General features: G+C 40.4%; 3 protein-coding genes across 3 annotated transcripts; 1 reads left to right on the top strand and 2 right to left on the bottom strand.

The window, feature by feature from the left end:
• Positions 1 to 117: 117 nt before the first annotated feature.
• Positions 118 to 11,113, bottom strand: cUnh5orf22 (chromosome Un C5orf22 homolog). The gene is made up of 10 exons (XM_080440649.1): positions 10,919 to 11,113; positions 9,976 to 10,121; positions 8,872 to 9,021; positions 8,321 to 8,454; positions 7,415 to 7,797; positions 7,088 to 7,150; positions 6,727 to 6,848; positions 5,980 to 6,046; positions 1,162 to 1,301; positions 118 to 275 (listed from the first exon to the last, which is right to left on the bottom strand). The coding sequence occupies exons 1-10, from the start codon at positions 10,985 to 10,987 to the stop codon at positions 119 to 121; spliced, it is 1,431 nt and encodes a 476-aa protein (XP_080296775.1). The 5' UTR covers positions 10,988 to 11,113; the 3' UTR covers position 118.
• LOC308094162 (rab5 GDP/GTP exchange factor-like) lies at positions 1,506 to 3,281 on the bottom strand. The gene has a single exon (XM_080440648.1). The coding sequence runs from the start codon at positions 3,191 to 3,193 to the stop codon at positions 1,703 to 1,705; it is 1,491 nt and encodes a 496-aa protein (XP_080296774.1). The 5' UTR covers positions 3,194 to 3,281; the 3' UTR covers positions 1,506 to 1,702.
• An 814-nt stretch (positions 11,114 to 11,927) lies between the features above and the next one.
• On the top strand, positions 11,928 to 24,227 carry mcm6l (MCM6 minichromosome maintenance deficient 6, like; the record flags this gene model as incomplete). The annotated part of the gene is made up of 17 exons (XM_080439836.1): positions 11,928 to 12,031; positions 12,893 to 13,039; positions 13,149 to 13,259; positions 13,610 to 13,859; positions 14,269 to 14,431; positions 14,901 to 15,046; positions 16,493 to 16,643; positions 16,876 to 17,017; positions 17,452 to 17,593; positions 18,264 to 18,371; positions 19,272 to 19,427; positions 19,957 to 20,085; positions 20,472 to 20,633; positions 21,532 to 21,658; positions 22,097 to 22,273; positions 23,375 to 23,514; positions 24,056 to 24,227. The coding sequence occupies 17 exons, from the start codon at positions 11,928 to 11,930 to the stop codon at positions 24,173 to 24,175; spliced, it is 2,475 nt and encodes an 824-aa protein (XP_080295962.1). The 3' UTR covers positions 24,176 to 24,227.
• Positions 24,228 to 25,195: the final 968 nt, after the last annotated feature.

The raw sequence follows: 25,195 nt of genomic DNA, 5'->3' as shown, positions 1-25,195 counted from the left end.
TGCACATACCCATGCATGTAAGGATGCTTTTGTGTATGTTTGTGTGTTCTATCCAAACGCATCCAATCGTTCCACCACCTCCATATTTATGGATGTGTATGTACGAGTGTGAGTTGGACTAGGAGGCCTGAGGTAGGCTGTCAAGTGGTTGTGTAGGGGTGTGGTCGTAGTCTCTGTTTAAGTTCAGCGTTCCAAACAGGCTCTCTAGCGTAGCCAACACTCTGTCTTGGATATAGTTGACCTGCTCTGCTGGACAGTACTCATCTAGACTGGACCTGAAAACCACACACACACACACAGTTGATAAGGTCAAGGAACACATGAGAAATGTTGACTAAAGTACTCCAACTTCTACCTACACAGTAAAATCCTCAGTGTTCATTTAACTCTGACCGCAGACGACCGTGTAAACAATTATATCAAATAAAGCAGTGTTCCGATCTGAAATAAGCAACAATTGAAAGATGCCTCTTGATATAAAGATAACCTAGTAGTTACCAAGCCACATGCACACATTGTTTACTTTTGCCTAATACCTACATTATGCTCCATCCTATCACAGTGTTGTGCACCAAAAATAGCAAATTGTTTGATTGAATACTTTATTAACAGTTTGCAAAAAGTACAGTGGTACCGTTATACAATGATACTAAAAGGATTACGTATTCAATTAATCGAGACATAAGACATACAATGTATAACGGCCATTTAGAGAAAACGTGTTATGTATATCATTATGGAAAATAATGACACAACTAGCATCTGGCTAGGCAAAGCAAGCCATTTCATAATAAAGACCATTTTTAAATTATAATTATGAGGTTGTTTTATTTTGTTGTAATACGTACAGAAAAAAATCACACCCAGTGTGAAGTGGGCGGTGTGGTCATCACAGTGGTCATCATAGTGATGGAAGCTCATTTCCAAGAAATTTTTGGAAGTGCATAATCCTATTTATAGGTTATTAATGTCATCATGTGTCTCGCTAGCCAATCACAGTGCTGAATAGAGTCAGCCAATAGAGTCAGCCAATCACAGTACAGCTGAGGGTCTACTAATGGGCCAATCACAGTGCAGGAAACTAATACTAATGAGGTGTCCCAACCCCACTTATAGGGGCGGCTACACCGCCCAAAAACTTCTTAGTGTGTTTTTAGTTACCTGGACATGGTGACCATGGTGGGTTTGGGCAGGGCCTTTAGGATGAGGTGGACAGCCAAGATGAGCCTTTCTATCTCCTCGTCAGTGCTGATGTGATGGGGCAGCTCTGAGTAGTCACATGTCAAACCTGCCTGATGCACCTTAAGAGACATTTAAACGTTAAAGGTGGTGTAAGTGATATTACTTTAACTGAGTTTTTTGTTAGTTTAAGCTCTATACTGCTACTGAACATCAGAATATAGAGCTATCTAACAAAAAAAATCACTTTAAATCTAAACACTGGCTGGCGTCAAATCCAGTCGAACAATAGCTGAACATTTTCTAGTTTAAATAGAGTGTGTAAGTTGAAGCATGTAGAAGTAGCAGGACTGTTGAAAATGTGCAGGAAAATGAACATTCTCCCTATACAAAAGTATAAAACATTTCAAAAAGGTGTATAGAAGCCCACAATTCCAAATGGGGCTGAAACTTTGCCCAAATATGGAAATGCCTGACGTCATAGTACAGTACAGTGTTCAGATAGGTTTGCCTCTTATGTGCATCACCCAGCAAACACCTGCGGTTGAAGTGGTGGTGGAAGGAGATCGCTCCCCACATTCTCTGCAACATCAGAGTCAATTGCTGATGCTGCATCCGATGTCCCAGGTGCCGTGACAGGATCTTGCGTCTCCGACGAAAACCTCTGCATAAGTTCCTTCACCTCGTGCTCCACTACGTCGGTCCAGTCAATGAGATCGCTCTCCAGCTTGTGAGCCCCCTCCATGACCTGCTCCTGTCGCACCCCCAGCTCTGTCAGCAGGTCTAGTCGCTCATGTACCTTGCTCAGGGCTGTGCTGCCTGAGGGAGCGAAGGAAGTCTCTGAAGCCTGTGGCCGCTGTGGAGATGCCTGGCCAGATATATAGAGCTCAAAATCCTCCGAGCTCAGGTTCAGAGACTGGCCATCTATCTTCTCAATGAAGGCCACTGCACAGCACAAGTTTGTGAAGTAGTAACCATCTTCCCCAGTCAGGAGCCTGCTGGGGTTGCAGAAGCGGATGATGTACTGGAGGTTGGAATGAAGTCGTGGAGGATTTGCCTTCAGCACTATGTAGATGAGCGTGGGGAGGAAGTCATCTGCAGACGCTGCCTCTTTTTTGGTGGACTTGATGGCTTTCAAGATGTGCTTGCTGCAGCGAGTGATACATGCTAGCTTGTCCTTAGGTACACGCTTTGAGTCTATCTCATTGACATCTATGATGGCCTCGACTACACTATCTGACACCTCTGGGATGTCCTCATCCACAGGAACACACAGCATCTCAATGGTGACCCAGTTCAAGGCCCTAATTCTCTTTTGAATGGTCAAGTCGTTCTTCTCGTCATCTGTAGTGTCAGGACAGAAGACTTCCTCATACAGACAAATCATCATATACTTCTCTACTTTATCCATAATGCTCTGTGTGTGATCCGAGGGACCATCAAACTGCGCCTGAAGACATTCTGAGAGGTTCTGATAAAAGTCCTGGACACATTCTGATAACTCATCAGCACCCAGATCCCTCTTGTAGACCATACTGTCAGTGAAGGCCAAGCACTGTTTGAAGATCTCCATACCTGGCTTCAGAGGTTTGAGAAAGTCAATGAATTCCTGAGTGGCGTGGTCTGTATCTATAGAGGGCCAGGACTGAACTTCCACAGGGTGAGGGTCTCTTTTAGGTGGCGATCTTGTGTAAGATGTAAAAAACCTTATGACTGCATTTACTTTGGACTCGTCCTTGGTTTGTCTTTCGTCTACATTTCTGAATGTAATGGGCGTAATGGTTGACTGTGCTCTTTGGTGTCGGCTGGTATAGGCCTCTTCCTCCTTCTGCAATCTTTCAGCCAGTGTCCAGTCTTCTTGAATCTGTTTCTGTCGGTCTTGCTGATTTTCCTCTCGCCAGCACTTTGAGCACAGCCCATGCCAGGCTGTGTTGCCAAAGAAACCGCATCCCTTCTTGCACAATAGTTCTGACTGGTCCAGATGGAAGCCACGGCGTTCTGACAGCTGGCCCATTATACCTTTTTCAAATCTTTTCAAGTCCTTACGGATATTCTAGACTTGTGCTGCAAAATGTGTTTCTCACACATTGGGCTCTCCACAATGTCAGCTAACTGTACCGTTTCTCCCGCTCAGGGGCCGGGGCAGTTAACGTTACTTATGCTAACCAGTTAAATGCCAGATAACATTTGGGGTTAGTGTAGATATGGGCTCCGTAAAACATGCACAAAATGGCAATGAAGCTAATTGTACAGTTATGTACCAACTAGCAATTAACAAAGTAAATTAGATCAAAGGAGAACTATCACTGGCTAATAGCTTACTGACATTGTGCATGCATTTATTATGGAGAACATATATTTACAAAACCCTATGGCAGTTATCTACGACATAAAGTACTATGACGTCAGGCATCTCCATATTTAGGCAAGGTTTCAGATCAAGCCGACACTCCATTGACTTCCAGAGTAAAATGTTTGTTTTAAAAAGTTTAATATTAAAGTCATACTCTATAACATTCATTTTCGTAGTCTTTTTGGCGACCCCTATTGTGGCTCCACTTTAAAAAAAAAGATCAACGGTAAATGCCTCAGACAAAATGCTGACACATTCATATCTCTATTCCACTATGTTCAAGTTGTCTGTCTGTCTGCGAGTCTGTCTGGACAGATTATGCCCATATATGGACATGTCTGACGTCACAGTACTGACAACGCATATCAGCGTTGTTAATCAACGGCTGATAGGCCGTCAGCGCAAATCGCTGTTGATAGGTAACGGTTTCTGTTGTGGGTGATGTCAGACCAAAGCTTGATCAGCGAGAGAATCAGACAGAGAGAGAGGGATACAGGCATTGGGAGTGGGAGGGAGAGAGGGTGGGAGGGAGCGATCCTAACGAAATGTCAAGAAAACAGTCTCAATGTGCATCTCAATACGTATAGTAACAGGCCTGTTACAGATGCTTTTGAGGTACAAATCCAAAATGAAATTATTGCTGTGAAATAAAATATTTGGGAATTATTTTGGATACAAATTTAAAATTCGACAGACAGGTAAAGCATATATGCAAGAAGGTTAAACCGAACTTAAACTGTTTTCGTCATATTAGAAGGGACTTATCATGTAAAACTGCACAGCTGTACATGCATGCTATTATTTTCTCACACTTGTCATACTGCATTACATAATGGTCACAATCTTCTCAAATCGTCTTAAAACCAATAACGTCAATATACAAGCAGGCTATAAAAGTCATGGATCAGAAACCGATGAGATGGCACCACTGTGGTATTTTAAGAAAACACAACCTTTTTACTTTAGAAAATGTTGTGGTTTTTTGTACTATCAAATTGGTTTTTAAATGCTTACATAATAATGTTTCACCTCTGTTTTCTGAACTGGTTGGTTTTGATTGATTGATGTAGTTTATTTAGTAAGACATGAGAATAGTACATGACAGTACATAACAGTACATGGAAGTACAAATTCACAATACAAGGTCTACTAAACTGGAACTCTCATTAAGCACACAGCTTGTTTAAGATGAGAACCCCATGCACACAAATCATGATGACATATAAGAGGCAGACAGATATACACACTACTATACAGAATGTATCAATCAGCTTTCAGGTTACTGGTATGAAGAGAGAAAAAAAAATTATATATATATATATATATATATATATATATATATATATATATATATATATATATATATATATATACATACAAAAGAGGAAAATGAAGGAGGGGGGGTAGGGGGGGTAGGTTAAGACTTAGACAGGGGCCATTTTCGAATTGCAGCCTCCTGAAGGTGTATCTTTAGGGCAGTTTTGAAAGTGAGTAGGGTTTTACACTCCTTTACTCCTTTTGGTAGGGCATTCCACATTTTTGATGAATAGCATGAGAACGAGTTCATTCCCTTAGTTGAGCCAAATCTGGGTTGAACATGATTTGTGGAGCTGCCTCTGGTGTTATGATCATGGACTTCATTAACATTTTGGTAGGCGTCAGAGCTCTGGTAGAGCAACTACACGAGCATCAACTCATGGTGACTGTATTGTACCTATAAGCAAGAACACATTCGGGCAGTCTGCCTTCTCAGTAAAGGGGGTAAAACTTTGGAACTCTTTGCCCAATTATGGTTGAAATCAAATCAACTGTGCTCACATGTATAGTTACTGATTGGTTATCTGAATGATTATGTCTTCTTTTGTTTAGTTGGGTCTAATATTGATTTTGATGATGTTAATTATTAGTGCATGTATGTAGTATGTATGAATGCATGTATGTATGTATGTATGTATGTATGTATGTACAGTATGTATGTGTGTGTATGTATGTATGTATATATATATATATATATATATATATATATATATATTATAATTCTTTTGTACCTGATTGGGTTTTAGATTGGTATTACTGTATTTTAGAAAAGCTTCATGTGGACAGGTGTTGAAAATTTGCACTCGTGCTATATACACTGTAAACAATGCATCTGGTTTTGTCCAATGTAATTGTGATGTCCATATCAAATAAATAAACATAACGTAACGAAAGCTTAACGCGCTGATAAACGCGTCACTTCGCGATACATTTGTCAGATAAATAGCCTGGCAACGCCAGCCAAGCTAATAACGTGGCACTTCTTGTATAATGTGTATGTACAGTTGTAAATATTAAGGGTTGGGTGCCTGTGTGTTTGAATAATATAACAATGTGTGGTGTGAGTAAAGTGCCGTGTTGCCTATACCAATGAACCTGTAAAGCTATAATTCATTAATAAATATTATTACCATTTCATAGTCAGGTGATTGGTTTCTCCTCTTCAGACTTGATACCAGGTGGGTCAGGGAAGTCATCCTGAAATATGGAAATCATAGTGAGATACTACAAAAACACTCTCTACAACAACTAAAAGAACACACACACACGCACAATGTGCAACTCTGTAATCAAGATCCCTTCTACCAGATAGGCTTTTGAAATAATAAATCATACTCTTTAATTGTAGAGTTCTTCATTCAGTATTTCATATGATACTATTTCATTCAGCAGTCCAGCGTAGACGATAGAAGCGTAAATGCAACAGTTCTGGCTATCTTAGATAACCTGATGAAGGTTATCTAAGATAACCTATTAAAACTCAACTAGAGGTTTGGTCCGCTTCGCGGCCCTCACATCTAGGCCCGATCAAAAAAAGGATGCTGCGGCCAAAAAGAATGCTGCGGCCAAAAAGAAGGAAAGCTGCTGTGGCTAAAATGTTAAGATGTAATGTAGTAGGAAATGTAGTATTATATTAACCGTACAATATGTAAATACATTGAAGGCGGGGAAAGAAGCCTAAATAATAGCCAGAGCTCTGATCAACAGTCTGTGGCAGGTTTCGGGGCAAGTGGAGTGTTTGTGTGTTGACGGGCATTTTTTTCTTTTACTATGATCGGCCCTTGGTATTTTCTTACGCACCGATCGCTTTGTAAGTGTGCAAAAGTCTTGCCTGTTTTAGTCACCAGTCTAGCAAAACCAGTACACACATACGTTACCCAGGGTTGCTGGCCCAGCGTGCGATGGTCTCCTCGCCATCATCCTCTATGAGATCAGCAAACGCTGCCTCTAGGTCCTCCAACTGATGTGTACGATGATACACACACTCGCTAAGCTCCTCCTGGTCCAAACACACAATTTTGCATTACTATACTGTGAAATACACTGAGGATTTAAGTGTGTATACTTCTGCAGACACCCAGTGATTACATTAATTCACATTCAGAAAATTATGAAAATGATTTAATGTGATTGTTGTTACACTTTGGTGCTCGGTCAGGTTATGCCTCCAATACATTGCATCACCTCACAATCACAGCTAAGAATGTCATGTGTGTTTATCACTGTACTGAAACTCACCTCCGTAGCGTTTGAGCTGGGTCTTCGAAAGTTGTAGAGCTGTTGAAGAATGGTGTATTCTTCCTGGAAAGCACAACCATCATTGAAACCTCAAGTCAATGCAATGTGCAGTATAATAATAATGATAATAATTATTATTATAATAATTGTCACAGCCACCCAAGTTAAAGGAATAAAGTACACTGCAAACTGTGTCCTATGTAGGAGAGCTAGTCTGAAATGGATGGTGCTTTACTGAAGCTGTGAGGTGCAAGAACAATCATTTAGTGTGGCTTGAAGGTCCCTGAAATCATGTGCTTAAATTAGACAGAGTATAGAGAGGTGTACCTGTGTGTATAACTCCTTGAAGGGATTCTTACAGGAGAAGAAATCCAAGTCGATGTCCAAGATGTATGGCTCTGACTCTTTGACAAGTGACAATAACTTGTTTACAGCGTAACTGATTGAGCCTTCATCATCAATTTCACCACCATCATCATCACCTTCCAAGTCTGTTGGTTTACGAAGCTGTTCTTGCACTTCTGTTGTGTTATGGCTGTTGCTGTTGGACTCTGTAGCTATAGTGCCCTCTGTTGGCTCTTGCCTGTCTGTGCAAGTGTTGCTTCCACTTCCTCCGGGCATGGTGCTATAGAAGGGCTCAGGGTGGCTTCCTTCCCCAGTCCCCTGGAACTCTGTCCTGGGTTTCTTAGATCCACACTTCCACTTCCTCTCTAAAAGAAGGTAAAAACAACACAATAGAGCAATGTTAGGCTGGACACGCTTCAGTTAGACTGTTTTTAACTTGCCTTATGTGCATGATGAAAACAAAAAAGCCTTGCTAAAACAGACTTGAATTCATATATATACTGCATGCTCAAATAAAGGTATTCCTTTGTTGTTGTCCATTGACCAGGACCCTGTTGTGAACCACTTAAACAATTTCAAACCATCATTTGTTTTGCTATTCACATGTTTTGTGGAGATTCTGTATCCTCTCTCTTTTCATTTTATTCAGGGACACTGTAAATATTCAAGTATTTCAGTCTTGTAAACTGCAATCGAGTATCAATGAATGAATAACATTTGTATTTTCGTGTCATGACACCATTTTGGCCAATCATCCCATATGGGATTATATGACACATTACACAAAAAGAAAACAACTGACAATGAATACAAAAAACCTTAACCTTAAACCTTAGGCCCAGATCCACTAGTTGAGAAACACTGCTATAGTCTATGTACAGTAGGTACCTGTGTATTTCCTGTGGTTTGGTTTCACAGGGTTGACTTTGACAACATCCAGACGGAGTCGTTTAGCATTCTCCAGTTGTTCTTCTGGAACATACAGACCATCACTGAGGAAGTAGTCATCTGTACTGGTCACCCTGCAGAAGGGAGGGAGGGGGGGGGAGGATTAATACTAATAATACTATTTATTATCCTTGAAGATAATATCAATAGCAGTCATGGCAAGCAGCGGGATACAATGGCAACAGCTGCATCAACAACAATGGTGAAATATACAACATATTTTTATTTTATTATTTTATTTCTACATTTGTGTCTGCTATTTTTAGATTTAGAATGGCTTATTAATGGGAAGTGTGGGGTTATAGCCAAATAGCATTGTATTTTATTCTTTCATCAGAACTTTCTTGTAGCCTATGACAAGTAATGCTTGCTAGGCAATCTTCTTGATAAGAGTCTATAAGTGTGTGCGCGTGCGTGTGCGTGTGCGCGCGCGTGCGTGCGTGCGTGCGTGTGTGTGTGTGTGTGTGTGTGTGTGTGTGTGCGTGCGTTACCTGAGAGTGTTGGTGGATGAGTCTTTACCTATGGCCATTCTGTGCTCTCCTTCCCTTATCTGCTGGGCCCAGTATGGATGTAGCCAGGCTACAGACGATACATGGTCGGCATATACCATGGGCATTATCCAGTTCTCTATGCTCAACTCACTGAAAACATAAACAATGCAGTGTGGCTATCAGGGAATATAGACCATCTCATCCAACATACTGTATCCCGACAGTTGCAAATACTTCATATAAACAACATAATTAAACAAGCAATAGAATTTGATTTAAATGAACAAGAGAATACCAGAAACAAAGAACACAATACACATAAAATGCTGTAAAATAGTAATAAAGTGAATAATAATAATAATAATAATAATTTATTAATAATAAAGTAAGTAAAATAGATCAGAAAATGTTTAAAAGAGGATACTGAGTTGGCTAGCGTATTATCCATGGGCATGTCTAGAAGGCCATTGGCAAAGGGCTGCTAGACTTTGGAATGGCCAGAAGGGCCATGACCGAGGATCTTAGGTAGTGTTCTTCTGGCTCATAATGGGTTAAAAGGTCTGTGATGTACGAAGGGGAAAGATCAAGATGTGCTTTAAATAGTCAAATCCTGACATAAGTTACTTCTAAAACTGACAGGTAACCAATAAAGGGAGACTAAAATTGGGATGATGTGCTCTGCACACAGTAAAATCCACAGTAAAATCCTCTGTTCATTTAAGTCTGAGAGTAAAAATTGACTGTCCCATACAATATGCTTTTTATCACAAACACATACAGTGTGCATTTCATCTATAGGGTCAGCTGCAGTGCAGCCTGTGGAATTTATGGGGTTCAGTGCACGTTCTAGAGTTGGTGGGCAGTTGGGCACCGTAAATGTGGTACCAGTCACCAGTTTCACAGCTGGAATGCATGTCAGTGCTCGGAATCAAATAAGCAGCCTAAAGCCTTTAGCCTAAAATCACAGCTGGGCTGCCCTTCATCAAGGCCAACCTGCCACTCATATGCTGATAATAAACCATAGTAGTTATTTAAAGGGTAAAAGAGAAAAGGTCCATCTCTACTGCACTGTAATGTAAAAACTAAATAAATGGTGATTGGTACCTGAGTAAGGCGTCCTTATCAAAGACAGTGTCCGCTGGCATGTTGACAGGGATCAGGAGATCAGGGTGGGAGTCCAAATGAACCATTGTAATGTTTTTCAATGGGAGATGTCTGGAAGCTATGGCACGATAGATATGACTTACCACCTGATAAAGTAGCAGAACCAGAGATATGATTATATACATGTTACATTTCATAAATGTTGAGTAATGTTTTGCAGACAGTGCATCCACACATCCACCTACATTCAGTGGTGTAAAGTAACTAAGTACATTTATTTACTCAAGTACTGTACAATTCTGAGGTATTTTCACTTTCTTCAGTATTTCCAGTATTTAACTTGTGAAATGGGACATTCATTATAATGAGTACTTTTACTTACTTTTGGTACTTTAAGTATATTTATTTTCATGCCAATACTTTTGTACTTTTACTCAAGTACATTTTGAATATTGGAACTTCACTTGTAACTGGGTATTTCCACATTGCAGTATTGATGTTTTTTACTTAAAAAGGGCAAGACCACTTTTGGTCTTCCATCACTGCCTACATTCATTCTCTCACACACTCACTCACTCACACACACACACACACACACACACACACACACACACACACACACACACACACACACACACACACACACACACACACACACACACACACACACACACACACACACACACACACGTTGTTCACACAACAATGGACAGTCAAACAGACAATTAGGCACCAGCCAGTTAGCGGTTCAGTGCCTTGCCCAAGAACACTTCGAGATACCAGAGTAAAGAGGGGATGGAGCGAGCACACTTCCGATTCCCACCGCTCTACCTCCTAAGTTACACAAACACACACACACACACACACACACACACACACACACACACACACACGCCTCCTAGTAGCGAAATAATAATAATATCAATATTATATGATCACTCACGTCGTGGTGGTCTTCAACAATCCACACGGGTAACTCTGGGTAGACCCTCTTCAACGGGGCGACATTCATTTTGGGAACAAACGTTAGGTTCCGTTGATAATGAATATATTACTGACTAAGAGATACAATGAAACACAGGCTGAAGCTATAGATAGCCTTTAGCAGCTAACGCTAACAACACTTCTTCTGCTTCATAATGGTGTGCGCTATTAGCAACTGTATAGGTGCATATCGCCACCAATCGGTCATACATGGGATCATCGTGTAAACGTGTGTGTGTGTGTGTGTGTGTGTGTGTGTGTGTTTGTCTGTGTGCGCGCGCAGTGGTGTAAAGTAACGAAGTACATTTACTCAAGTACTGTACTTAAGTATAGTTTTGAGGTATTTTTTTACTTTACTGGAGTATTTCCAATTTTCAGTACTTTTACTTCAACTCCACTACATCTCAGAGGCAAATATTGTATTTTATACTCTACTTAGTCTACTACAATCATTAGGCCTACTTTAACTTCCACTACTAGTTACTTTGTATATTTTGATTATTATTACAAAACACACATGATTGACTACTTCAGGCCTATATACATTTTGGCTTTTTTGATTGATTGAATACTTTATTTAGAAAGACATGGAAACAGTACATGGAAGTACAATTTACAATAGGCCTACAACTACAAGGTCCTCTAAACGTGTGTGTGTGTGTGTGTGTGTGTGTGTGTGTGTGTGTGTGTGTGTGTGTGTGTGTGTGTGTGTGTGTGTGTGTGTGTGTGTGTGTGTGTGTGTGACAGTGTACTGTGTACCGTTTTTTATTTTTATTGTTTTATTTATTTATTTGTGCAAAACAGCGACCACTAGTGTCACAGGATTCACCAATTTCGGTGTAGCTGCAACGCCTCTCCAGCTCATTAGTAGCATAGTAGAGGGCACTGCACAGCTGTGTGTCTTTATACATGAGGTCCCACCGTCCCTCAGAAGCTTCTCCTTCTCCTTCTCCACTGACTGTCTGACCATGGAGCCTGCGCTGACCGCAGGGAATGCAGCCGCCGGAGGAGTCCAAGTGAAAGACGACCTGGCGGAGAAATGCCAGAAACTATTCCTGGAGTTCCTGGAGGAGTAAGAGCACATGCAGTCTTCTTGATTAACTACACGTAACATCAGTGATGGAAGAAGTACTCAAATATTTTACTTTAAGTAAAAGTGTCAATACCCTATTGTAGAAATAGTCTGTTACAAGTGCAGGTTCGGTATGCAAAATGTACTCATGCAGCAGGTCCCATTTCACAAGTTTTCATGGATAAAATGTATTAAAATCTTTTCAAAATACAGCTTTGTGTTGTGAGCTTGTAGATTGGCTATTTTCAAATTGCCAAAGTATATAGGTCTGAAGTGGCTTTGTAATAATAATCAAAATCTACGAAGTAACTAAAGTTTTCAAATAATTATAGTGGAGTAAAAGTGCAATATTTGCCTTTGAGATGTGTAGTAAAGTAAAAACATACCTCAAATTTGTACTTAAGTGCTGTACTTGAGTAAATGTACTTAGTTACTTTCCACCACTGCATAACATCATGATTACATGATGAGCAAAGAGCCAACGATGCGCGTCTGAATCTGAGGTAGGCTATAGCCTCAGAGTCATGACAGATTTATTTTCATTTTTAATTATAGAATCGCAAAAACTGAGCTGTCCCAATAGTGAAAATAGCCCTCTACAAGCTCACAAGGCCGTTTGATTCTGTGAAAACGGCAAAACAAAGGGTACTTATTAAATATAGTATCATATAATTAAATATAAAATAAAATCACAGAAAAAAATGTTTTATGATTCACCAGGACCCTGGATGGCTTAATTCTAGGCTTAAATTAATTGATATAAACAGTTTGGAAATGTCAATGGGAAAAATGCATTGACTATTTTGGAGTGGAACCAGAAAATGGCCGTCACTGCTATGCCCTATACGTTTTGGTTTAAAGATTTCAAGGCCCGACTGGTGAGATATTGTACCTCCAGGATGCGGAGGAACTGATTCGACCCGAGAGGAACACCCTCACCGTGAGCTTCACTAACATCGAACTCTTCAACCAGCAACTTGCAACCACCATTCAGGAGGAATATTACAGGTAATTGAATAGAGTCCAGGACCAGTAAGTAGTCCAGCCGTCTTTCCATGGGTTCCAGTCTCCCTGTAATGTCATTTAAAAATAACTTAATACCTGTCTGTCTACACAGAGTCTATCCGTTTTTATGTCGGGCTGTGCGTAACTTTGCCAGAGACCACGGCACAATCCCTCCAGCCAAAGAGTTCTATGTGTCCTTCTCTGACTTTCCATATAGGCAAAAGTAAGTTCTTCCAGCATAGTGGAACCTGTCCAGTTCAAACATAGGTCTGTTATTTTGGCTAGATTGTGGTGGGAGGAGTGGTGGGGAGTTCTGATGGTGGGGGTACCTTCAGGCAGCAAACCAGCCATTTATTTGTATTTATTTTATGGAGGAAAGCAATCCGTAAAAGATTATTGGTCACCTTTATTGGCCATTATTCAAGGCCATCTCTTGGTCTGTTATAACTTGAAAACCACTACCTAGGTGGCTAGTGTAACATTTACCCTAGCTACCTACCCATTACTATTAGAGTGGAACATTTAATGTTACACTCTAATAGTATCTTTTTAAAATATGCCCCTCTTTCACAGGATCCGAGAGCTGTCCACAGCGCGTGTTGGCACTCTGCTCCGTATCAGTGGGCAGGTGGTGCGGACTGCCCCCGTCCATCCTGAGTTGATCAGTGCGACATTTCTTTGTCTCGACTGTCAGTCAGTCATCAAGGATGTGGAGCAGCAGTTTAAATACACCCAGCCTAACATCTGCAAGAACCCTGTGTGCGCCAACCGAAAGCGCTTCATGCTGGACGCCAACAGTTCTCGCTTTGTTGACTTTCAGAAGGTATTATGTCTGTGTGTTGTATTTGGTTAATATTGCAAGTCTGACATAACACTTTTGGCCCTTGTGCATAAAGTTGGTCAGTACCTAACTTTCTTCTGGCGCCGGTGGTGAGTTTGGCATAATGTGTGTTTAGAGAAGGTGATTTTTGTAACAAAAAAAACATTTTACACTCGACAATGTAACAGAACGCAGCCGAGGGTCACACACTAAATGACGAGGCTCTCCCAGCACTCTGTGTGATGTGCAGAGATTTGTCTGTATGGTGCAATGAGTCATTGTCTTAGACTATAGAGTCAGAATATGCCGGAAACACATGACACCTTTTTACCAACTGCCACTAATCACATGTGAACAGATGCATAAACAATATTAACAATTCCTTAAATTAATGGTTTGCATCCTCGTCCAGGTACGTATCCAGGAGACCCAGGCAGAGTTGCCCCGGGGCTCCATCCCGCGCAGCGTGGAGGTCATTCTGAGAGCAGAGGTCGTGGAGATGGCACAGGCTGGGGACCGTTGTGACTTCACTGGAACACTCATAGTTGTGCCTGATGTGGCCGCGCTGGTTTCAAGTAATGTAACTCTTAACATGTTTCTCCAGGTCTATAAATGCTCAGGAGTGTAAAATACATAAAATTATATTATATATGTGTATGTATGTACACAGTAGTTATAGTTACAAATGTAAGCATTATGCCTCAAATGGATGTAAACTTGTTTCTGTAACAATGGCATTTGCATTAAAATAATATTTACTATCTACCATCTATCAGATGTTAAGTAAATGTATTTGTGTAATATCTTAGTTTCATTTGTATGTAGTCATGATGGTTCTAATTGTATCTGTAAGCGATCTTCCCCTTCATATTTTAGCTGCATCTACAAATACTGGTGGTAACTGTCGATTGATCTGAGATCTCCATCAACCAATAAATTGGTTCTTTTTACTAGAACACTGAATATGTTTCAAAATGCTCTAGTTTAAATAAGTTTGTATTTCTTCTTTGTGTGTTCTCTCTTCTCTGTATCATCTCCATTCAGCTACTCGTTCAGAGAGCAGCAACAGAGTGGCAGGGAGGGAGGGATTTGAGGCAGACGGGCTCCAGGGACTTAAGGCTCTGGGGGTGAGGGAACTGTCCTACAGACTGGCCTACCTAGCCTGCCACGTCGCTCCTACCAACCCACGGGTTAGTATCAAATGCAGTTAAGACGAACAAAACAAAAACTAGCAAAACTTTGCCTTCTTACCAGTCAACTAAGTGAATATACAGTACCATGAATATACCATGGCAAGTGAAACGCAAAAACTGCTTTAGGATAGTCCACTGTCATGGATGCTTACTTATACGGCTACCTTTAACCTTATGTTAAAAGGACCTCTTTTAGACGTCTTAAAGGGTAAGACCACTTTGGTAGAGGTTTGGGTTGTGTATTTACCTTGCCATGATGTAACTCCAAAGGTGGGCAAGAAATCAAAAATAATTGCTCCATTGATTAGAAATTGATAATTCAAAATATGCTCCTCATTGACTTACATTGTAAGGTAAAATAGCTCTCAAAGTCACTCTTTTAGCACAAAAAATAACCTAAACATAGCTGATTCAGACAATATAGAGCATCACCAAACCCAGTACTGTTAGTTTTTTTAATAAAAATGTGAACTTCCTGTTGATTTTACTATTTGAAGATCTGGATCCGGATCCGCGGATCAAATCGGGGTTTGTACTTATTAAAAATGGCAAAATCAACAGGAAGTTGACATTTTTATTTAAAAAAAAAAACAGTACTGGGTTTGGTGATGTTCTATATTGTCTGAATCAACTTTGTTTGCGTTCGTTTTTGTGCTAAAAGAGTGACTTTGAGAGCAGTTTTACCGTACAATGTAAGTCAATGAGGAGCATATTTTGAATTATCAATTTCTAGTCAATGGAGTAATTATTTTTTATTTCTTGCCCACCTTTGGAGTTACATCATGACAAGGTAACTACACAACCCAAACTCTACCAAAGTGGTCTTGCTCTTTAACTGTATTTTTTTTTTTTGTAGGGCATGTTTTGGCCCCTCACAACCTTGATTATATTACTCATCTGGTAGAAGATTCCAGTGATTTTCATTCATTTCATGTTTTCTATAGATGATATAGTGATGGTATGAGCCCACCAACCCATGAGGCAGTATTTGTGAGTAAAGGTTTTGGTAGAAAAAAAAAAAATTGGCTAGAATGGCTACATATTTTGACACAGAAGTTGGCCTGTGTCCATTCACGAGCACTGATGTAAGCAAGGTTTTACTGTACACAACCTGACCTTGTAATGAACGTTTCAACCCGACTACAGTAGAGTCAACAGTACTTTATTTTCTCTTGTACTAATGTTAAGTGATTTCTCCTTTTTCATACGTTTTTTTCTCCTTTTTATATTTAAGTTTGATTCCAGTTTACAGACCTTTCCTCCAGTCATTTGTATTGTTGGGTAACTCTGCACCTATGCCGTTTGATCACTTCACATATCTTCCACATGCATACTGTACATGCCTTTTGTCTTCTGGTGCCCTGGCCAAAAGACTAAACCACGTAAGTCATGTAGAGGATGAAGGCTTTACTAGCTAAACTATCACTGAAATCTGTTTGTCAGCTTGGAGGTAAAGAGCTGCCGCCGGAGGAGCAGACGGCAGAGAATGTAAAGAAGCAGATGACTGTTGAGGAGTGGGAGAAGGTGTTTGAGATGACCCAGGACAAGAACCTCTATTACAACCTGTGTACCAGTCTCTTCCCCACCATATATGGTACACCATAGTATTGTTCTTAATCAAATCAAGCTCCCTTGAACGAATTTCACTATTTTTTAAAGTTTTTAATATTTTGATTAAAAAAAGGAACGGTTTTGGACGAAGTTTCCACCCGACACATATATTTCATGGGTCAGAAATCACTGATCATCTGGCCATGATTACATTTCTATATTGAATTATCCTGCTTCTGGAGTCAAAATCTTGCTCTGTGTGTTCTGCTTGTTAGGTAATGATGAGATCAAGCGAGGCATAATGTTGATGCTTTTTGGGGGTGTCCCCAAGACGACCATGGAGGGGACATCCCTGAGGGGAGACATAAACATTTGTATTGTTGGAGACCCCAGCACCTCAAAGAGCCAATTCCTCAAGTATGTTCACACCCACATACTGTACATGTGCCTTGCCTTCACATTTACCATGAACTTAGTTGTCTTTTTAGCCTGGAATCCAGACTGATTGCTACGTTCGGCGTTTTCCAATGTAAAAATGTAATTGGTGACGTTTGGGAATACGACCCAAATAGGACCCTGGCCAGACTGGGTAGCGAAGTGAGGAAAAAAAAACTACAGAATGTAGCAATCAGTCTGGATTCCAGGTTATTGTCTTTGTTTCCTAAAAGCTAATTGTACATTATCTTATACAGTATATATATGTCTTATTGTGTTTTTGACTCATATCCTTGGTCTAAGTGTTATTTATGGAGCTCACAACAAACAGAGTGGGACCTAACCTGAGTTACCTGAGTTGGTAATGCTATTTAATCGTATGGTTATTGTCTATTGAGTCTATTGTGTATTCTCAGACACGTGGAAGAGTTTGTTCCTCGTTCGGTCTACACCAGTGGGAAGGCGAGCACTGCTGCTGGTCTGACGGCAGCTGTGGTCAGAGATGAAGAGTCCAATCAGTTTGTCATTGAAGCAGGGGCTCTCATGCTGGCAGATAATGTAAGAAGATTGTAGTGTTGCAGTGGATTTTCACAGCCATTACATTATTGTGTTTTGTGTGACTTTGGCAGTCTTTGACAGATTTTATTTTTATTTTTACTGTCCTAGATTAAATGTTCATGATTAATTCCAAAGAGTAGCTGTTTTGAATTGTTCAGTGTGATGGGGTAGGAGGAGGTCAATTAAGTGGTGCAATAACTAATACGCTCCAAAATATTGCAGCGTTGATGATTTGGCAGTGATGGAGGTCCCTATAAATGCAATCAACCAGCCATTGGTTCGTGGTTGGAATGCAATCCCCTGTTTGTACTGGGAGTTGCTATAAAAATCAACTGATTAGTGGTCAGTCTCTGGTCCTTGTCCATGTTGCCACTTGATAGCAGAGACAGTCAAATTAAGTGATGTTATTCTGTAGATTAAGTCTTCTTACCTGATGCCATCCTGTGTGTGTATACTATACTCTCTTTAAAATCTAAATATATTTTAGGTGTAATATGTTATATAATAATGTTGTTGAATATAATATGTATGAATGCAAAGTAGCTGTTTAGGTTTGTGGGCAGTAAAATGCTTTGGTCCTGGCTCACGGTTTTTACATCACATTGTGTCATAACTTGCCTCTTTCCCTCATAACAATGTCCACTGTCAATATGTGTGACTTGGCCCTCAGGGTGTGTGCTGTATTGATGAGTTTGATAAGATGGACCTGAAGGACCAGGTGGCAATTCATGAAGCCATGGAGCAGCAGACCATTTCCATCACCAAGGCTGGAGTCAAGGTTCTAGTCATACACACACTTTGTTTCCCACTTATTTTCCCACTGTCTCATTTAGTCTCATGTTGCTTTTTCCCCTTAATTTCCACTGTTTCATAGTCAAAATGGGTCTGGATGATGGTTCCAGCTTCCATTTCAATTAACAATCTAAATGCTAAAATACAAAAAAAAGAAAGGTATACTTACTTTTACAATGACACCCACTAATGAAACAAACAACAAATGATAGCTGCTGATGAACAACATTAACCGTCTTTTGTTTAGGGATTAGTAACTTGAATAACAAACGTCCTGTTCATTTTCCCCATGGAATACAGTAAGTAGCCAAAAAGAGGAGTAGGTTTGGCATTCTCAAAGGGAACACCTTGAATCATTGTATCTCTGTTTCACAGGATTGTGTTTTCATAATGGTTATTTAAAGGGACTACACCATGAATTTAAACTTTCTTCTTTTTTGTGTGTTTTTGGTCTCCCCTACCTCTCTTCTATCCCCAACACAGCAAATCTGGGGTTTTCTGTAAATTGGTCTCAAAACAGGCCAAACTGATTTGCACCCTGACGTGACGTCACGTCAGGGTACAATCAGTTTCAGTTCCAAAGAAAAATCTTTTATTTTTACTTTTTCCACACAGAACCAGGAGATAACATGCATACAAACTGGCTCAATAGCGCCTCGTGCCAAAGTTAGTTGGAATGAGTGTATCTGAGGCTTGATTTAGGCTCAAACCTTTTGAAAAACGTTTGAGGGACATAAACAATATGATATTAAATATTATTATTATTTTTTTTAATTCATGGTGTAGATCCTTTAATCTAAAAATGTAATGTAACATCTGAAAACCGTTGATGAAAAAGGTTGTTCATGTTCCAGTCTAGAGAACAACCTGCATTTCCTATCCCCAGGCCACACTGAATGCCCGTACGTCCATCTTGGCTGCAGCCAACCCCATTGATGGCCGTTACAATAAAGCCAAGTCTCTGAAACACAATGTCAACATGTCTGACCCCATCATGTCCCGATTTGACCTGTTCTTCATTCTGATAGACGAGTGCAATGAGGTAAGACATGCCCTAAGCAGACATTTCAATGACTTTGCTCACAAGGCACAAAACACCTTGTCTTACCATTAAGAGATGTCTCCTAATTCTTTTTTGACATGCAACATTTCTCAAATGTAAAATGTGTGTATTGATTTTCATCAGTGGCATGCCCTATTGACTTAACTTCATTATCACTGTGTCTGTATGTTTAAAACCATCTGTCTGTATTTACACCTGCATCATATGCTCCTTGAAGTCCAGTTACCCAGGATGCATGGATAGGAAGGCATCCTCTACACTATGTTCGTAAAGAATCCCCTGTGTAGTAATTTGTGTATATTGTCAATATATAGCTGTGCCTACCTTAACTGGCCACTAAAATAAACCAAAATGCCATGACAATGGAAGCCATTGAAAGCTACGTCTGGTGGGCAGTGGTGATGTGGTTAAAAGGATAGTTACTGTATATAGGTAAATACAATATTTGGTTAAGCATGCAGTTTCCCCCTCATTGACTAGAATACAAAGGTTTTGTGTGTTTTTGCAGGTGACAGACTATGCTATAGCCCGCCGCATTGTCGACCTCCACTGCAGAAATATTGAGTCTATAGAGAGGGTCTATTCTACAGATGAGATCCAGAGATATATACTGTTTGCCAAGCAGTTCCAACCCACGGTCAGTCTCCTGAGCACTTTTGGTTAATTTCTCCTATGAGGAAACATTCAAGGACACATCAAAGCTAAATTGAAGCTAGACACCAAGTTATAAAAGATGGCCTCAGGACTCACACATTATACCTAATTACCCATGTATTTTTCTATGCCTCTCCACAATGATGTCTAATAAACACACACAAAAGAAAATGCTGCTGCTGTCCGATATATTTGATAAGAGGAGTGTTACATTTACTGAATCAAATTAATCAATGAATCTGTGGTGCTTGGTTTCCGTATTCAACAAGGCAGGCAGGCAGCCATATAAACAAACGCACTGTCATTTTACAGCTTAACAGTACATTAAAGAATACCTTTGAAAACTTTGATCTGGTGTGTTTGATGCAGATAACACCGGAGGCTAAGGAGTTTGTGGTGGAGCAATACAAACTTCTGAGGCAGAGAGACAGTGTAGGCAGCACCAAGTCGGCCTGGAGGATCACTGTTAGACAGCTGGAGAGCATGCTGAGGCTGTCGGAGGCTATGGCTAAGCTATACTCCTCTGATGAGGTATGCACACCAGCCTACACATAGAAACGCGTTCAAATTTGTATCACATTACACAGGGGAAACGGTGTGAAATTGTGCAAAACGGTTCATAATATGCTAACAATAGTTCAATTTTACATACAAATATGGGGGGGGGGTACTATACGTTTAATATAAAATGTATTTGACAGTCTGGGGTGGGCTAGGTCTCTGCAGGTTAGCCCTCTGCGAGGAGCAGAGTTTTTAAATCCTGATTAATGAAGTGAACCCTGGTTTAGGGCAAATGGTGTGGGCCATGTACACAGTTTTTTCTTTAGTCGTTAGGTCAGTTAATTCCTACTGACTCACCTGCCAGTGAGGAGCCCCCACCGGGAGGACGTATAGCCTTCGTCCTACTCTTCCCACCCAACACTCCCTGCTGACAGGTGCCACCCCAGCCCGTAGTGATATCACCCTCCCCGCACAGCTTCCGTCCCACGAACACGGGCCAATTGTGTTCCTATAGACGCTCGACAAAGCCGGATGCACCACAGTGGTTTTGAACCCACAACCCCCATGGTGGTGGGCAGGCGCTTTACCACTGCGCTACCAGAGTGCCAAAAATATTGATATTTGATTATGATGTTTTCATTAAGGCCAATTCATGCTTGGTCGAACGGCACATCATGTGACAAAAGTGACGTCAAAACACAAAAGGACGTCCGTCGACTATGTCGCATACTGTACCTCTTGAAAAATAAAAGGTCTGTTGCGTACTCTGATTGGTTCGGAAGACGAGCTAATCTCCACTTCTAATTAATTATTACTGTTTGACAGTTCTAGCCACCTATGGGATACCTTGTGGTCCCAGATGTAGTTCCATAGATGGGCTCCCAGGCTCAATGTGTCTGTCCTCAACTACTACTGTAATAATCCTCAGGTCCAGCCAAAACATGTGAAGGAGGCCTTTCGTCTAATCAACAAGTCCATCATCAGTGTGGATTCTCCTGACGTTCATTTTGACCAGGATCTGCAAGACGACCCAGACATGAACGGTGACTGGATGGGTTAGCGGCCAATAGGGAAGATGGTTGGGAGTTGGGAACAAAAAATATGTACTTAAACAATTTTCCTTCACGACATGTGCTTCAAGAAACCAGGCAATACAACATGATTGTATAAAACGAGTACAATGCAATACGCAGTAAAATCAAAAGGTCCACAATCAATTGCTTTGAGGGGGGATGCCTCAGACAAAAGCATCCCCATTTTAAAACTGCCACCCCTCTTTCATCATTCTTTATGAAACTAAGATAGAACTAAATCAATCTACTTGTAAGCAACTTCTATATTTTGTCATTTTAGAGAAAAGGGTGCATCTGGAGTTCTCATCAATGCATTGGATTTGCTACGTTTTTTAACTTAAGTTTCACCGATAATGACATGCTTGGATGGATGCCAGGTTGAAGTGGCCAACTGATTTCAAACTGTGCTCTTTTGTACAGGCCAGAATGGGATACCAAGAGAGGAAGTGAACGGAACCAATGGGAACAATGCAGAGATTATGGACACAGAACAGCAGCCAATCAAAGAGAAGACCAAGGCTGTCCTGAAGATGACATTTAATGAGTATCGTCGGATTTCCAATCTCGTAGTACTCCACATACAGAAGTTGGAGGACAGTGAGTGGACGATGTTCAAAAAAACATAAATTGTGTCCTTTTATCAGCCAGGAATTGGACATAAACAAGATTAAAATAAAACCATATAGACTGCATGTGCAACATGCTGTTTTAGGACAACATTAGATTTTTGTTTAGCAAACATTTATTCCAGAGTGTTTTGTTTTGGTGACCATCCTTTTCTTAGCAGTGCTAGTGCAAGGTAGAAATGAGTTAGTTAAAATGTTCTAATTCATGTCACATTCAATGTCACCAGCTCCATTTACTTCCATAATCTAAAAGCAATAAAAATACCGCTTTATTTCTCCCCAATTTAGTCATTATGCCAATTATGCCACACATTTCTGTGTTGCAACTGCTATTGCACCCTCACCTATGACTCACCTGCCAGTGTGGAGCCCCCACCGGGGGACATAGCGCCTCTGTCCTACTCCTCCCGTTAAAAACCCCCGCTGACAGGCGCTGCCCCAGCCTGTAGGAGTTGCAGCGACAAAGATCACCCTTCCTAGCTGGCTTCCCTCCCCTGAACATGGGGCCGTTGTGCCGGTTGTGTTTGTATAGATGCCTGGACAAACCAGATGCACCGTGGTCCGTGGTGGATTTGAACACATTCTGGTGTTGGACAAGTACTTTACCCCTGTGCCACCCGAGTGCCTATTATTACATTATGTTTGGGGTTATTTCAACATTTACTTGGGCTTTTGTGAGCACCCCTTACAGTTTTTAAGTTGCTTGGTTCAGTATTTAGATGTTTGATATTAAGTTTATCAGACACGCCCCTTTCCTATACAAACCCATTGTAACTTCAAACTCTATTTTAACCATGATCGATTCATTGAAAACACCCGTCCATGGTTCTGGTGACTGATATTGTCCTAATGGGGGAGGAGGCCATGTTTTTTCAATTACCTTTAAATTAATTATAAAGTGAAATATCCCTTTACAAGTCAATCCAAACTGACACTATAAAAATATAGTAAAGAGTTGGGATGGGCTTCGAAGTATTGACACTGAAGTATTTGTAGAACTGGCTGCATTTAAACCATGATTTATTTTCTTGTTAATGGATTTTGAATGAAATGGTGCTGTTTTTTTCCTCAGTGGATGCAGAGTGTTCTCTGAAGAAGAGTGAACTGATAAACTGGTATTTGAAGGAGATGGAGGGTGAAATTGATTCGGAAGAGGAGTTGATCGCCAAGAAGTCCATGATAGAAAAAGTCCTTCACAGACTCATCCATTTCGTGAGTGTTTGTTTGTTTGTTTGTATTTATGTTGAATTATCAATGAGGAAGAGGGTGCTTCACAAAAATGGTTCCTCAACTCCAAAAATATGATATACTGAATAACAAAGAAATTGCAGCACATCCTATACATAAGACAGATCACTGACTTCATCAGATAGTTGCCACATTCACCAAAAATAGAAGCTCTACAAGCGGATCTACAAGCTGCGACATGTTGTGAGCTTGTAGATCATCTATTTTTGGTGCACAACAGTGGCGCACAACTAAGTACGGTTTAAATCACCCTTTAGCTCTTGTCCCTTTTTCATAAACTGACACTCATTACATGATGCTGCAAGACACAGGCAATACTCAAAATGGATAAAAGCAGTCCATGGTGCTGAAATGGTGCTGTACCTATCAAAGGCTAATAGTCTATTATAGAATCTGAATGTTAATTGAAAACAATAATTCATGGAGTCACTACATCAAATTAAATGGTACTAAACTTAAAATGTGAAATTAGCACTAAGTCTAAGTGCTTTTTCTTATGTTTCAGGACCACATCATCATTGAACTGACGAAGACGGGGCTGAAGAAGGTTAAAGATGGAGAGGAGCGAGTCACAGAAGAGGACCCATTCCTGGTTGTTAACCCAAACTATACACTAGATGATTAACTGTCTTTCTGCTTCTACACCTGAAGGCTGACTTCCTCATATCTGTTGCTGGCTCTAACACCTCAATGCAATTATATGAAGGAAAATTAATGCGACTGTTGTTTTGTCACCACGCACCTCTGTTGACTTTTTTTCTCAACATGTTCAGTGTCACACTCTGATTGGTAACATTTGCAGAAATTATTCTAGGATAACTTTGTTGCTTGTAGAAAATTTGATGAATTGATCTTTAAGTATATATGAAAAGGAAGTATGTGAATAAATCTATTTTTGGCATGTGTGTGGTGTTCTGAGTCATTTCCAAGTTTCTTGAGCCGAGCTGGGAGAGTGGAAGAACTTGGTCAGTGTAGTCACTCCCAATCTTCCGCCGTAATCTGAAGACCCCCCCCCCCCCCCCCCTCTCTCTCTCTCTTCAGACTCCTCCTTAGCCTCCTCCTCCTTAACACTTGCCCTAGCCTTGACACCTTGCAGTCTTATGCAAAGGCTAAAATGACATTTAGATGGCATGTTACGTATGTAGACTAGCCAGGTTCATTTGTAGACCTGGCATCTTAACGTGTGTATAGTTTCAATGTACAGATTATAGACTTTTTGATATTATACTGTTTACTTTAGACTGATGATATAACTGGGTTACATACTGTATGATCCTAGATTACTATTTCTGTGCATTTGATGTTACCTCGTATTTACCTGCTTACTGTAAATCTCTGGATTGAGAGCGTCTGCAAAATTATGCCTAAATTGTAGAGAAGATTAACGTTCCACAATTCACGGTGCAATAAACCTTAGTAATACAAATGACTAACTTCAGTCATTTGCATCCTCCCCTCTAGGACATCCATCAGTTTCAGTATCCCAGCTACTCTGGGGATACTGAATATCACATAGATGGCTATCCACATTTTAGCCTAACAAAGGCTTCTTCAAACATGACATGGTAAAACAATGACAACGGTGTTACAGTGGTATTCAACATTCCTTTGTCATGTTTGGCTTTAAACCTGTATTATACCCTGT

The sequence above is a fragment of the Gymnoscopelus braueri genome (genome assembly GCF_963280865.1).
Source record: "Gymnoscopelus braueri genome assembly, chromosome: 10".
Taxonomy (NCBI): domain Eukaryota; kingdom Metazoa; phylum Chordata; class Actinopteri; order Myctophiformes; family Myctophidae; genus Gymnoscopelus; species Gymnoscopelus braueri.
This window is presented reverse-complemented; position numbering and strand designations above follow the sequence as displayed.

Bases quoted from the DNA above. Each gene is read 5' to 3' on its own strand.
- LOC308094162 (XM_080440648.1), bottom strand. From the start codon at position 3,193: ATGGGCCAGCTGTCAGAACGCCGTGGCTTCCATCTGGACCAGTCAGAA.
- cUnh5orf22 (XM_080440649.1), bottom strand. From the start codon at position 10,987: ATGAATGTCGCCCCGTTGAAGAGGGTCTACCCAGAGTTACCCGTGTGG. The intron at 6,849-7,087 runs GTGAGTTTCAGT...TGTTTGGACCAG, and splicing joins CCAGCTCAAACGCTACGGAG to GAGGAGCTTAGCGAGTGTGT. The intron at 276-1,161 runs GTAACTAAAAAC...TGTGGTTTTCAG, and splicing joins ACCATGGTCACCATGTCCAG to GTCCAGTCTAGATGAGTACT.